At 44.9% G+C, this 12,275-nt stretch overlaps 1 protein-coding gene across 1 annotated transcript in view; it reads right to left on the minus strand.

Annotated features, from left to right (window-relative positions):
• Positions 1-378, minus strand: part of ZMAT4 (zinc finger matrin-type 4) — a gene marked incomplete at both ends in the record, with an annotated part of 210,295 nt that extends 209,917 nt beyond the window's left edge. Inside the window, one exon of the mRNA XM_079779624.1 lies at positions 277-378. Within this exon, the coding sequence (XP_079635750.1) occupies positions 277-378 (102 nt within the window). The remainder of the gene's footprint in view (positions 1-276) is intronic.
• Positions 379-12,275: the final 11,897 nt, after the last annotated feature.

Raw genomic sequence — 12,275 nt, forward strand, 5'->3', positions numbered from 1 at the left:
CAGAGAAAACCCACTGAGTCTTGAGGGGCCAAGGTACAAAGAAAAGAAAACACAATCTGGGAAGCAGCCAGGGGCTGAGAATGATTTCCCCAGCCCTCACTCCCAACGCCACATCCCCACATTGCTCCTGGCCTGAGCTCAGACTACAAAGGTACAAGCCCTGTGGTTCTTAAAATCTTCCCAACTACAGAAAGGGGAACCCTCAAGTCCTACAACCACGACCCATGCTACTCTTTCTTCCATTTGGAAACACTGAGTGGGAAAAGCAGTCCTTACCTCGTAATGGGCCACGCGCTGAGATTCAGATATCAGTTGTGCACTGCACACCTTGCAGTAACTGTCTGTAAATAAATCCTGGTCGATATCGGAGGACTTCATCAGGCTAAAGGAGAATCAACAGAAGATAAAAGTGAGTCCACTGCTTTGATGTTTACGTAAGACATTGACTGTGTGAAAAAGCCAAGAGCATAGTAACAGACCCCATGATAGCAACAGTGGAGAAGCACACCCTAAACCTTTGGTATTGCCATTTTGAATAACCATAGTAAGTGTATAGTTTATAATTTTCTCATAAATTCCCAGTAGGGTTGCCGGTACTGTCAAAAAGGAATTCCAGCTTTACTTTTCTCTGTTTGATAAATCAGACTTATATCTAATGCACTCATTGTCAAGGAATTATAGAAGAGGATAATTTCACATATGGTTTTATGTTAACAAAAGATGGCATTTCATATACCCAACAGTAGGAAATAGGTTAAATGAATTTTGATGCATCCACACACTAGAAATTGGGTGATTCCCAAATCTACATTCAAATCAAATCCTTTTTAAAAGAATATTTAGTGAAATAAAAAGTTCACCATTGTCAACAAAAGAGGTTTATAAATCAATATCAATTTGAATTTGTTTTCAAATATGTATAGGTACATAGAAACATTCCAGGAAATTTTAACAAAATTTTAACAGCAGTTATCTTTGAGATATTATAGGCAATTGCCTATGTAATTTTCTTTATTTTTAAATTGTCTACAATGATCATGTAATACAATTTTGCTTTGTCAAGAGCCTTATGATCAATATGAAATCTAATTTTGAGTTTAACTGCTATACTTTGAAAGTTCAAAAAGAAAATCTGACCAATCTATAACCTATACTTTATAAAATATGGAGTCCTCACCATTCCTGCTGACTTTTCTACCCATAGGTTGTTGAAATTCATAAGGCCGTCTTCATTATTTCATACCACAGTTGAGACCAAAAAGGTATGTATAAACATAATCATAATCTCAAATTCCAAATCCCAAATCAAAATGCATCCAAGGGTCTAAAGCTTGTGAAAGTGACTTGGCAGAAAGGTGTCTTAGAGCAGCTAAAGTGTAATGTTACCACCCTAGAAACACACACCGAGGCATCGGAAGGTTTTCCTCCAGCCCACAAATTTGCTTTATTTTACCTCCTACCTGTCAGGCAAAAAGTAAGTAGTGTGCCAGACAACATGTGGTATGGAGAGGCAAGAGAATTTCAGACAATAGGTGGGCACCTTGGAGTTCATCTTATTCCAATGCCCTCTTTTTACATATGAGACTGTCTAAAACAGTGGTTCTCAAACTTTCTATTGTTTGGTCACATGCTGTGACCCTTTAATACAGTTCTTCATGTTGTGGTGACCCCAAACCATAAAATTATTTTCATTGCTACTTCATAACTGTAATTTTGCTACTGTTAATGAATCATAATGTAAATATCTGTGTTTTTACCGATGGTCTTAGGCTCTACAGCAGTGGTTCTCAACCTGTGGGTCATGACCCACAGGTTGAGAACCATTAGCAGGGTCGCCTAAGACCATCGGAAAACACAGATATTTACACAGATATTTTTTAATTATATGAATAAGTTCATTTTCATGGTCCTTGACATATGCTGAACTGTGGAGCTGGGCTCCATGGTAAGGCTGTGTGGTGCCTTCTGTCTATCTGCCTCCTGAAGTCCTGTTGACTGTCTCCAGAGACTCCACTTCTGGAGAAGCTGACGGTACATTTATAAGAGTATGTTCCCAAGAGGAGTGAGAGAAAGTTGGATCCCAGTTCAATAACATCAAATACAGTGCTTTGTCTCTTGGTCCGTCCTGTTCTGGCTTCAGAGAAATAAGACCATTGCTAATGAGATTGGTGCATTCTGTACCTAGAACTGCCTCGTGTCAGAGATCTTGTCCCTGGTTTTGTTTCTGTTCTAGAGGTTCATTATGTTCTCTTTTTATTTGAACATGGAATCTAGGTCTTCAATTTTGAAACCAAATTTGGACTCTTGTCTCTGGAACCCCAATTTCCTTAGCAAGTTGCTCTGTGGACTCAATGCCAGGGTATGAGTTGTTCCCAGTGCCAGAATGAGGGTGTGCAATTGGGAGGAAGTGTAGCTGGTAGGACACTGTCTTCTCTACTTTGAATCTTCTCCACAGGGTGATCTCGGTGTTGACTTGCTTCTACATCCTCCTTGGGTTCTGGCCTTTTCTGAACTTGGTACCTAGCTCTTCAATTCTGAAACCAAATCAGGATTCTAGACTTCAATGTCTATTTCTAAAGCAAGCTTTTGCTTGGAAGTGTAACTAGAGTGACGTGTTTGTTGAATGTTTTGATGAGGATTTTCAATGGATCTTCTGTGAACTGGGTGCAGCTTCGTCTATGACTCATTGCTATGGTCTTGTTTGGAGAGTTGTCTTGAGCTATGTTGAAAGAGTGTCCTGAAGTGTCAGCCTTCAACCAAGAGTGACCAAGTCTTGATTAAAGCAACAAAATGAAATATTGTGGTCCATTTTGAAGGATTTTTGAAACCATCTAAATAGCTGGGCCACATGAGTAAAGTATCTTCCTGGAATAAAAGGATGCCTGCCTTAACAACTCCAAACTCACTTTCTACTGTGGCCTTGGCTGTCATGGCCCATTAGGGCATTTGTATTAAGTGATTTAGCACAACAGTACTTCTGTTTTTTCAGTGCCCCACAACCATAGGAATGGCAGGTAGTAAAAACCACTGACTCACACAGCTGAAGTGGACATGTTTTTCTGAAAGCATCAGTATTGGCAGACAGCCCAGGAAGCCTAGAGTCCCACACTGAAAGTGCCTGGAGACTCATTATCTCACATGACAACCTGTTCCAGAGAGTCTGGCAACTCTAGTTGTCAGGTACTTTTTAGGTTGCATCAAAATCCCACTGTAGATTTCACTCACTGATTCTGTCTTTGGATACAACACAGAACAATTTTACTCTCCTTTTTTACGAGATATCCTCCATCAAATGTTTGAAGATAGCTTTCTTCTATCTACTCCCACTCTCTGTCCTGTCTTGGTAATCTTGGTCTGTATCTATCTCTTTATAGGCCACATTCAAAGGCAGTCCTAAGAACATAATGAAACACTACAGATATGGTCTAAATGGTGCAGAGAATCACAAATTCATATGACTATCCAAAATATCCATTGTCATTTGTAATGGTTTCTATTCATATCCTGGAATGTAAATGGAGGAGAGGTGCTTTGGTGATGAGAAAATGTAGTACAACATTTTGAAATGCCAAATCGAAGAAGACTTATTAGGTGTAGTTTTGAAGCTAGGCTCCTACAAGTAGCTGTGTTTAAATATTGTGTTCTCTGCTATTTTTAATAAAGAAGTGCACGAAAATAGATTCATGGGTGACCTGGTTAATAGGAATCTACAAACTCACTGCACACTCCTTCCTCATTATACAATCGACTGCAGAAATCAAACACTGTGAAAGCATATTCAAGGTACATGTCGGACCAAGTGGGACCCGTAGGAGTCTGAGTCTTGGTAAAGCAGCTGTGCAGCAGAAATAGCATTAAAGACAGAATATAAAATTTGTGTGCTAAAATAAATATATTCAAAGGAAGAAAAGACGATCATGGATTTTTTCACAGTTTTATATAAACGTTTGCGCAAAAGAATCTTGATTTAAATAAGCCCATATATAGTAAAATGACAATAAAGACCCCTCCAAAATTTACGAGGCCCAAATGGAATACACAAATAGGTTAAATTCCAGTGGGAGGCAATTAGTGGACAAGTGTCAGCCAGGTTTGTGCATGAGGGCTTTTCTCCAGTAGAAGAGAACTCTCTCTGTGTAGGTCACTTTAAACAGCTAGAAGGACTGATTTATGATTTAAAGAGTGAAATTCCCAAGGGGGCAAGGGACTGCCAGTTGACTCCCTCTTCTGTCTTCTTTAGAATAGGATTATCAGCTTCTTTAGCCTCAAGAAGTACAGGTGAGCTGCTAAGAAAAAGGAAAACAAACCTGATTTCCTGGCTTTAGCCTTGTCCAGGGTTCTGAATTAGCAGCTAGACCAGAAACAGGGGAGGGCCACTTACTGGTGAGTCCTACTGTCAGATCAGAGCCAATGTGTGGTGACCTCCACCCTAAAAACACACTTACTGTGCTACACTCTGAGGCCTTGTGAGATTGTAAGGAGAGAGACAAGAGTGGGGAAGTAGGAGTGTGATTTTCTGAATCTGAAACAGATTGAAAGAAAGCTCCCTCAGTGTTCCCCATCCTGGTGCATTCCAAAGCAAACACTGAAGATTTGAATAACCTCTCTATCACTCTTCAGTATTCATAGACAATAGTGTTACCTGTATTTTAGTAAAAGAAGAAGAAGAAGAAGAAGAAGAAGAAGAAGAAGAAGAAGAAGAAGAAGAAGAAGAAGAAGAAGAAAAGAAAAAGCCCAGAGTGGAGTCAAAGGCAGTATTGGAACAAGATTCTGATCAGATTTTATTTTGCTGTCCCAGGTCTCTAGATAGAGATTTATGTACAGGTATAGCAGTGACAGTGTAAGACTCTGAAGTACAGATAGGTATAATATATAAAGGAAGCATAGAGGAGAAGAGAATTTGTTTCTTAATAATGATTTTGAGCATCTACAATGTGTGAAGCACAGGGATAACAGAAAGCACAAGTTTTGTCTTCCAAATCATCATGAGCTATTGAGTGAGAAGAGATACACACACACACACACACACACACACACACACACACACACACCTACTGAAGGCATAGGTAGCAAGTGTAATTTGGCCAGTAAAACATGCTACAGGATTTGAGAAGACAAGAGGGACTATAAGAAACTCTTCAAAGAGGATCTACAAGAGTTGAACATTTAAAGATGGATAGAATTAGAGTGGAGGGAAATGGGTTTCAACTCAAAAGCTAATTCTCTTTCATGTCACTGAGAAAAATCTTACCACCAGCCAGCATGGGAAGATAAATACGAGGGGCATCAGTGGGGCTAATTTAAGATTATGCAACATAAAGTGAGGTGATGGCAAAATGTAAGGGAGAAAGATACACAAAGCTTGGGACCCAGATGGAAGGAGGAGAGACTGGGGGAGAAGTGCCAGGTCCCAAAACTGTTCTAAAGGTGCAAGGAATGGCCTTTTCAGCATCTTCAGTTGAAGGGATGAAGTTTCCTTTCTGCTTCTTTCTGCGTCTCACAAGCAGATTTCAGGAACATGGCAAAGAGTAATATTCTTCATTCCATTCCATTTCTGATAGTGCTAAAATAGCTTCAGACTCAAAGATCCCCATACCCATGTGGGGCTCCTCGGAGGAAAAAGACATTAGTTCAAATCCAAGTTGGTAGCTCGCCAACTAGGTTTTGAACAAGTTCATATCCTCCCTGAGCCTCTATTTCCTCATTTGTGAAACAGGGGAGACATTCTCACAGGACTATTGTGAGGATTGGAAACTATGTAGATTAAAAACATACACACACACATCTAACAAAGACTGCGGCATATGGCATACACTAAAAAACAGATATTACTGCCATTATTATAAATATTATTAATTTTGTATTATCATTATTCTCATTTTCAGGAGGGATGCTGTAAATATTTAAGCAGAGAAATAAATAGATCCACATTCCCACTAAGGGGGAAGATAACACAGTCGGTGTGCTGAAATCATAGCTTTTATTGCCATCACAGGCCTTCTCTTTTGTATTAACAATATCATCCACAAAAAAATATGGCTCATTTCCACTGCATTCCACTGCCAGCTGACACTCGGGCCTTATGCTGTGAAGAACCCATGCTCCGTGAGCATTTAAAATCTATTTTTATTGTCAGTCAGTGCCGATACTGGCAGAGGGGGCAGTTTGATGAGAACTCAATCCCACCTTCTCTCTTGCCAATTAGTGCTCTTCTCACTGTGACCTGCTCCCTGGGGGACACCAGGGGAAGCACACATCACCCCAAAACTGAATGCATCCCAACTATCTAGACTCTCAGCCACTCACTGTGGTCACCCTGAGATGGCCATAGCAGTCATGCCCCCCAGAGTGTCATTGCCTTGGCCCCAGTCCCTATGGAGAGAAGCCCTTGGCTTGGTGATCCCCACCCATGGGTGTCCTGTAATTATAGTAAAATTGGACATTTCCTATATAAAATTCATCTATAAGATCTAATAACCTACTTTCCACCCACTCCATCCCCCTCCCCTCACTAGCCTTTAAAGATTAGATTTAAGCCCTGCCTAGTTTGCTTAGTGGTTAGAGCATCAGCCTGAGGACTGAAGGCTCTGGAGTTTGAGTCTCTGTCAAGGGCATATACTCGGGTGTGGGTTTGATCCTGAGGCCCCGTTGGAGAGCATGCAGTGGATGTGTCTCTCTCACGTAGATGTTTCTCTCACTCTCTCACTTCTCCTCCCTCCCTTCCACTCTCTCTAAAATCAATGGAATTTTTTTTTTAATTGGATTTAAGACCCATGGCAATTTTAAGCAAAGAGCTGCTTTCACCTTTATGGGCAGATTTCTGAATTTCCAAACTCACTCCATATGCCTTTGTGAACTCAGTGATACCAGGGATTATGGCTCCTCTAAAGATGCTCCCAACAGTGCTTGACACTCATGACAGCTCCAGACCCAGAAGGAATACAAATTTTATTTGACTATTATCAGAGTATTACGTGCTGCTCCTGAGCCAGGCTTCCTGCTAAGGGCCTAACCGTCTGTTTTAATTCCCTCACAGAGACAGGCAGAGTCGTCAGCCTCACTTTCTAGATGAGAAACTAAGGTTTAGGAGTTGTGTCACTACTCGAGGGTCACCCAGATCCTAAGTGGCAGTCAAGTGTCCAAAAAGCAAGCTAGGGGATGTCTAGGCCATCAGCTCAGTCCTCACCTTTGGCTGTCTCCCTGTGATGGAACTCAGCACATGAGCCCTTCAGTCTGTTTCCCTACTGCCTGTCTAGTGAGCACCATAAAAAGTACTTAACATGGCGCACCAGCATGGCTCAGTGTTTGAGCATCAACCTACAAACCAGGAGGTCATGGTTCAATTCCCAGACAGGGCACATGCCTTGGTTGTGGGCTCGGTCCCTGCTGGGGGGCATGCAGGAGGCAGCCAATCAATGATTCTCTCTTATCATTGATGTTTCTATCTCTCTCTCTCCCTTTCCCTTCCACACACACACACACACACACACACACACACACACACACACTAGAAGCCCAGTGCACGAAATTTGTGCACAGGGGTGGGGTGTCCCTCAGCCTAGCCTGCACCCTCTCCAATCTGGGACCCCTCGAGGGATGTCCGACTGCCTGTTTAGGCCTGAAACGGGCAGTCGGATATCCCTCTCACAATCCAGGACTTCTGGCTTCCAACTGCTCGCCTGCCTGCCTTCCTGATTGCCCCAACCACTTCTGCCTGCCAGCCTGATCACCCCCTAACCACTCCCCTGCCAGCCTGATTGATGCCTAACTGCTCCCCTGCCAGCCTGATTGCCCCTAACTTCCCTCCCCCGCAGGCCTGGTCACCCCTAACTGCCCTCCCCTGAAGGCCTGGTCACCCCTTACTGCCCTCCTCTGTAGGCCTGATCACCCCTAACTGCCCTCCCTTGCAGGCCTGGCCCCTCCCAACTGCCCTCCCTGCAGTCCTGGTCCCCCCTAACTGCCCTCCCCTGCAGTCCTGGGCCCCCCCCTAATTGCCCTTCCCTGCAGGCCCAGTCACCCCCAACTTCCCTTCTCTGCTGGCCTGGTCACCCCTAACTGCCCTCCCCTGCAGCTTGATCACCCCCAACTGCCCTCTCTTGCAGGCCTGGTCCCTCCCTACTGCCCTCCCCTACTGGCCATCTTGTGGCAGCCATCTTGTGTCCACATGGGGGCAGCCATCTTGTGTGTTGGAGTGATGGTCAATTTGCATATTACTATTTTATTAGATAAGATATATATATATATATATATATATATATATATATATATATATATATAATACTTAACATGAAAGCATGAAAGCAGAGTGCAGACATCCTGCCCATACTTAATCTGCTGTGGCCTGGAGCACCCCTACTGCCCAGGCAGAGCCTTTCTTCCCGGTTTTCATGTGAACAGAGAAATAAATAGATCCACATCTGGAGTACGCTGTCGCATTCCCATACAGTCTAGTCCGGCTTCTGCCTACACATCCACGGAGCCTGCTCCTCTGTGACCTCACTGACCATCAGAGAGGCACCTACCCCTGCCCTCCCCAAATACCACAGCACTCTCTGTCCTGACCAGCTCCTCTTCATCCACAGTGGGGTCCTCTACTCTATGCCCACCCTCACCCCACTAAGGCCACTGCTCCTAGCAGCTCTTGTCCTCTGTGTCCACGGAACTTCTGTGTCGTTCCATTCTGACAAGCTGAATGGTAGATTAAAAATGCCACCAGGTAAAAGGAACCATTCCCTGATTATGAAGGTGAAACAAATGTGAGGCATATCATCGCTGTTAAAATTCAGCCACATTTAAAAATTGTTAACATCCCAAAGGCTATTGACATTGTTTCGGTTTTGTTTTATCAATACTGGAATGGATCAAACGCTGCTCAGAAGGGGGAAAGGTGTGAGAACCAGGGCTGGCCCATTGTCAGCACAGAACAAAGAAACCTTAGTCTACTCCTGTGTGTCCTTTTAAGTTTTTATTCCACTCGCAAAAGGGCCCCTGCACCAGAATTCACCTTTGTGGCCCAACCTTTGCTCCATTACCCTTTCAGGTTGTACGCTGTCCTCCTGGGACAGGTTAAAATGCCTTCCCCTCTAACTCCGGCAGCAGCAAAAGGAAAAAGCCTTGAGAGACAAACCTGTGGTTTCAGCACACATCTCCACAGCAACCACCCCCACCCCCAACTCAGGTCCAGCAGTGGTAGAGGATGCACTGGAAGCAGGGACTGCCCTGTTCCTTTCACATCTCCCTCCACATGGAGGTGGGTGATGCAGGCCTGGGTTGCCATGGCAGCAGACCAAGCAACCTTAGGAGTAAAAAAAAAAACACAAAAAACCATGAGAAGTACTCCAGAAATGAAAGCGTATTGGTCTTCCATGAAATCATGCCAGAGAAAGAAAGGGGGTGGGGAGCAGCACCCCGCAGCATAGAGGAAGTAAGTGCCCAAAACCTAGCTTTTGGGGCCTGCAGACTCCAGCACACACTTTCCTTTCATCCACCATGCACCCCATAGGTGGTCAGTCCTGGGAACTTGGAACCTCCTGTGAAGTGGCTGAATCAGGGTGAAGGTCACATGTGTGACTGGCTTAAAGAATCTTGTTGATTCCCTGTTTCTTGGGATGAGCCCTTTCTTCTGGTCTGATGCTGCTTTCCCGGTCCCCGATGTTGTTCAGATAAAGGAATGTGGTAGTCCAAGGCCCCTCTCCATACATCCTGCACATGCAGGTGCAAGCTCTGCTTTCCAGCCTGAGCTTTGTTTAAAGAGACATACTGAGAGAGAGGGGAGGGTGGCGGGGGGGAGATGACTCTGCACGCCACTCCCTTATCTGGCTTGGCATTGCCAGGAGCTGCATAGCTGACTCACACCACTTGAATAATTGCCTTTAATGGCACCATTTTCTTTGCATGTAAATCCAAGTTCTGTGATTCCTGACTCAGAGGCATCTGCCACTGCTGGGCACATGCCTCACCCACCACCCTGGGCCGCGGAGCCATATCTGTCAGTCTCATTCACATATGGCACAGGCTGGTCTGACGACATCTGGCAGGACAGCAGCACACATGCCCCCAGCTTGGGCCAACCTCTGCGGGCACACACGCATGCCTCTGCCACCTCTGAGGAGGCATGTGTGCCTGAGTCCTCGCCACTTCTCCCTCTCTGGCCCCTTCACCTTTGTCTGAATATACACATCTGAATTTCAGACTCCCAGGATATGAATGGAGCCCAAGGTTTCAGGACACTCCAGCCCTTAGATTTTTTTATGGAATTTACCAAATGGCCCCTGTGCAAGTCCAGGTCATTATACAGCTTCACTAGGATCCTCCCACGTATTCATTAGGTGGATTTTTATTGAGCATTTACGGTGTGCTGATCTCACGGAGAAGGTTTACATCCTGGGATCCAGCATACGCCATTCTACGCAAACACAGACAGGATTCCTGTCTCCTTCTGCACATACATCAACTATTCACACCAGCTAATAGACAATGGCCTGGCTCTCCCACATGTCATTCTAGAATCTCTACTTGCCCCATGGCCCGATGGTCCTTGCTAAGATTTTCATGTTGAACGTTTGCCTGCACCTAACAGCAGAGACTGGGGATGGAGGTGAGCGGAGCTAGCAGGTATTCCAAATGATGAAAGCCGTCCTACCTGGGTTCCAAAGGCCCTTTGGAAGCTGCTTTGGGGAGAGCCCTGGCAATAAAGCAGCCAGCTCACCTGCACCAGGCTGACTGACTGGTCTGGGCGGCCTGATGGAGCGCTCTTGTCAGGGAAAACACTGTCTACGTTTGCAAGATATTCACAAGTAAACTGCCTCCCCGCTGCCAGTCACAGTGGGACAGAGCATTTTCTCCCTCTTTCTATCCTTTCAGAGGGGTGACAGGGGTGGTGGGTGGAGAGCTTGAATTTCCCATCGCTTCATCCCTTCAAGTCAGAGCACAAACAGAGCGCCCATCACAGGAGGAAAGCCAGAGGCAGAGAAAACAAAACAATCCCTGGCCCACGAAGAGGAGGAGGGGAGGGGAGGAGGAAGTAGGGGGGAGTAGAACACACTTCTTATGTTTTCTGTTGCTCATTCCATCAAACTAAAGGGCTGCGCACCCAGGTGGAAAAGCCACTCACATTTGAGAGAGCAGGCACCCGCCCTCCCCCACCACTCAAGGGAGGAATGCCGAGGAGGACTCCTGCTCTCCAGTGCGTGAGCTCTCTGTGCCTGCTCAACAAGCTAAAAGATAAGACCTTCCTTTTTAACGGTGGATACAAGCCTTCGAACACACAGTTTATAAATAAGTATTCCATTACTCTAACTTGTTTACATGATTTATCTTCACAAGACTGCCCCTACCAAACCAGACAGATTGAGGGCAGATTTAAATGCTGCTATTGCATCCAGGCTCGGAGGCACCGCGCTGCACCTGTACCCAGCTGCAGAGGAGGCACAGATGAGGCAGACCAAGCTGCTGCAGGGAAAGCCATGACTTTTATTTTAATCCATACTCCAAGGCTGCTGCATGGGCTGTCCGTCAGCCAGCAGGCATGTTCAGCTCCATCCTCCACCCACAGCTCACTAGCTGAACTTGGCCTCTCCGTGGAACCCTATTTGGTCTACATTTGCCTGCTGCCTTTTCCCAAAATGCACAATTGTAAAGTCCATGTATAAGTATCTGGAGTGGCCACGTTGGGAAGGCACAGGAATTAAAAGGCTGCAGAGTTAGGAGCTGCCCATCCACAAACTGACAAGAGCCCATGCTCAGGTCTGCCGGTTCCCTGAAATTGTTCAGTCAGAAGTTCTTTTCCCATCGGAATGTTGGTGTGAGATCCGGGGCCACCTCTTGCTTTGGGATGCAGCAAGAGGTAGTGAAAATGATGATAGCTTAGGGATTCAGCTACCAAGAAGATAAACATATAAAGGTATGTGTATTTTGCTCATTAATGATGAAAGGATTAGTAAAAATTAAAATAGCTGACTATCTCAAGTGTTGAGGACGTTGTGTGGACACATGGGGTCTTTCATGCATTTTTGACAGGAGGATGAGTTGAAAGCATTATTACATGATGCTAAACAACCCAACAACTGCACTCCTAGTTTACAGGCAAGAATACTCTCACTCGTGTACAATTCCAGGCAGGTAAAGGATGATGACACTAGCGTTGTTCAAATAGCCAACCCTACAATCAACCCCAATGAATAAACTGAGGTATAGTCATAACGTAAGTGAGTAAAGAGTCCATGTCTGGGGAATTATTTTCCAGCCCTGTCAAGCTCCCAGTGTTTAAGCTGAAT

This window comes from Cnephaeus nilssonii (assembly GCF_951640355.1).
Source record: "Cnephaeus nilssonii genome assembly, chromosome: 8".
NCBI lineage: Eukaryota > Metazoa > Chordata > Mammalia > Chiroptera > Vespertilionidae > Cnephaeus > Cnephaeus nilssonii.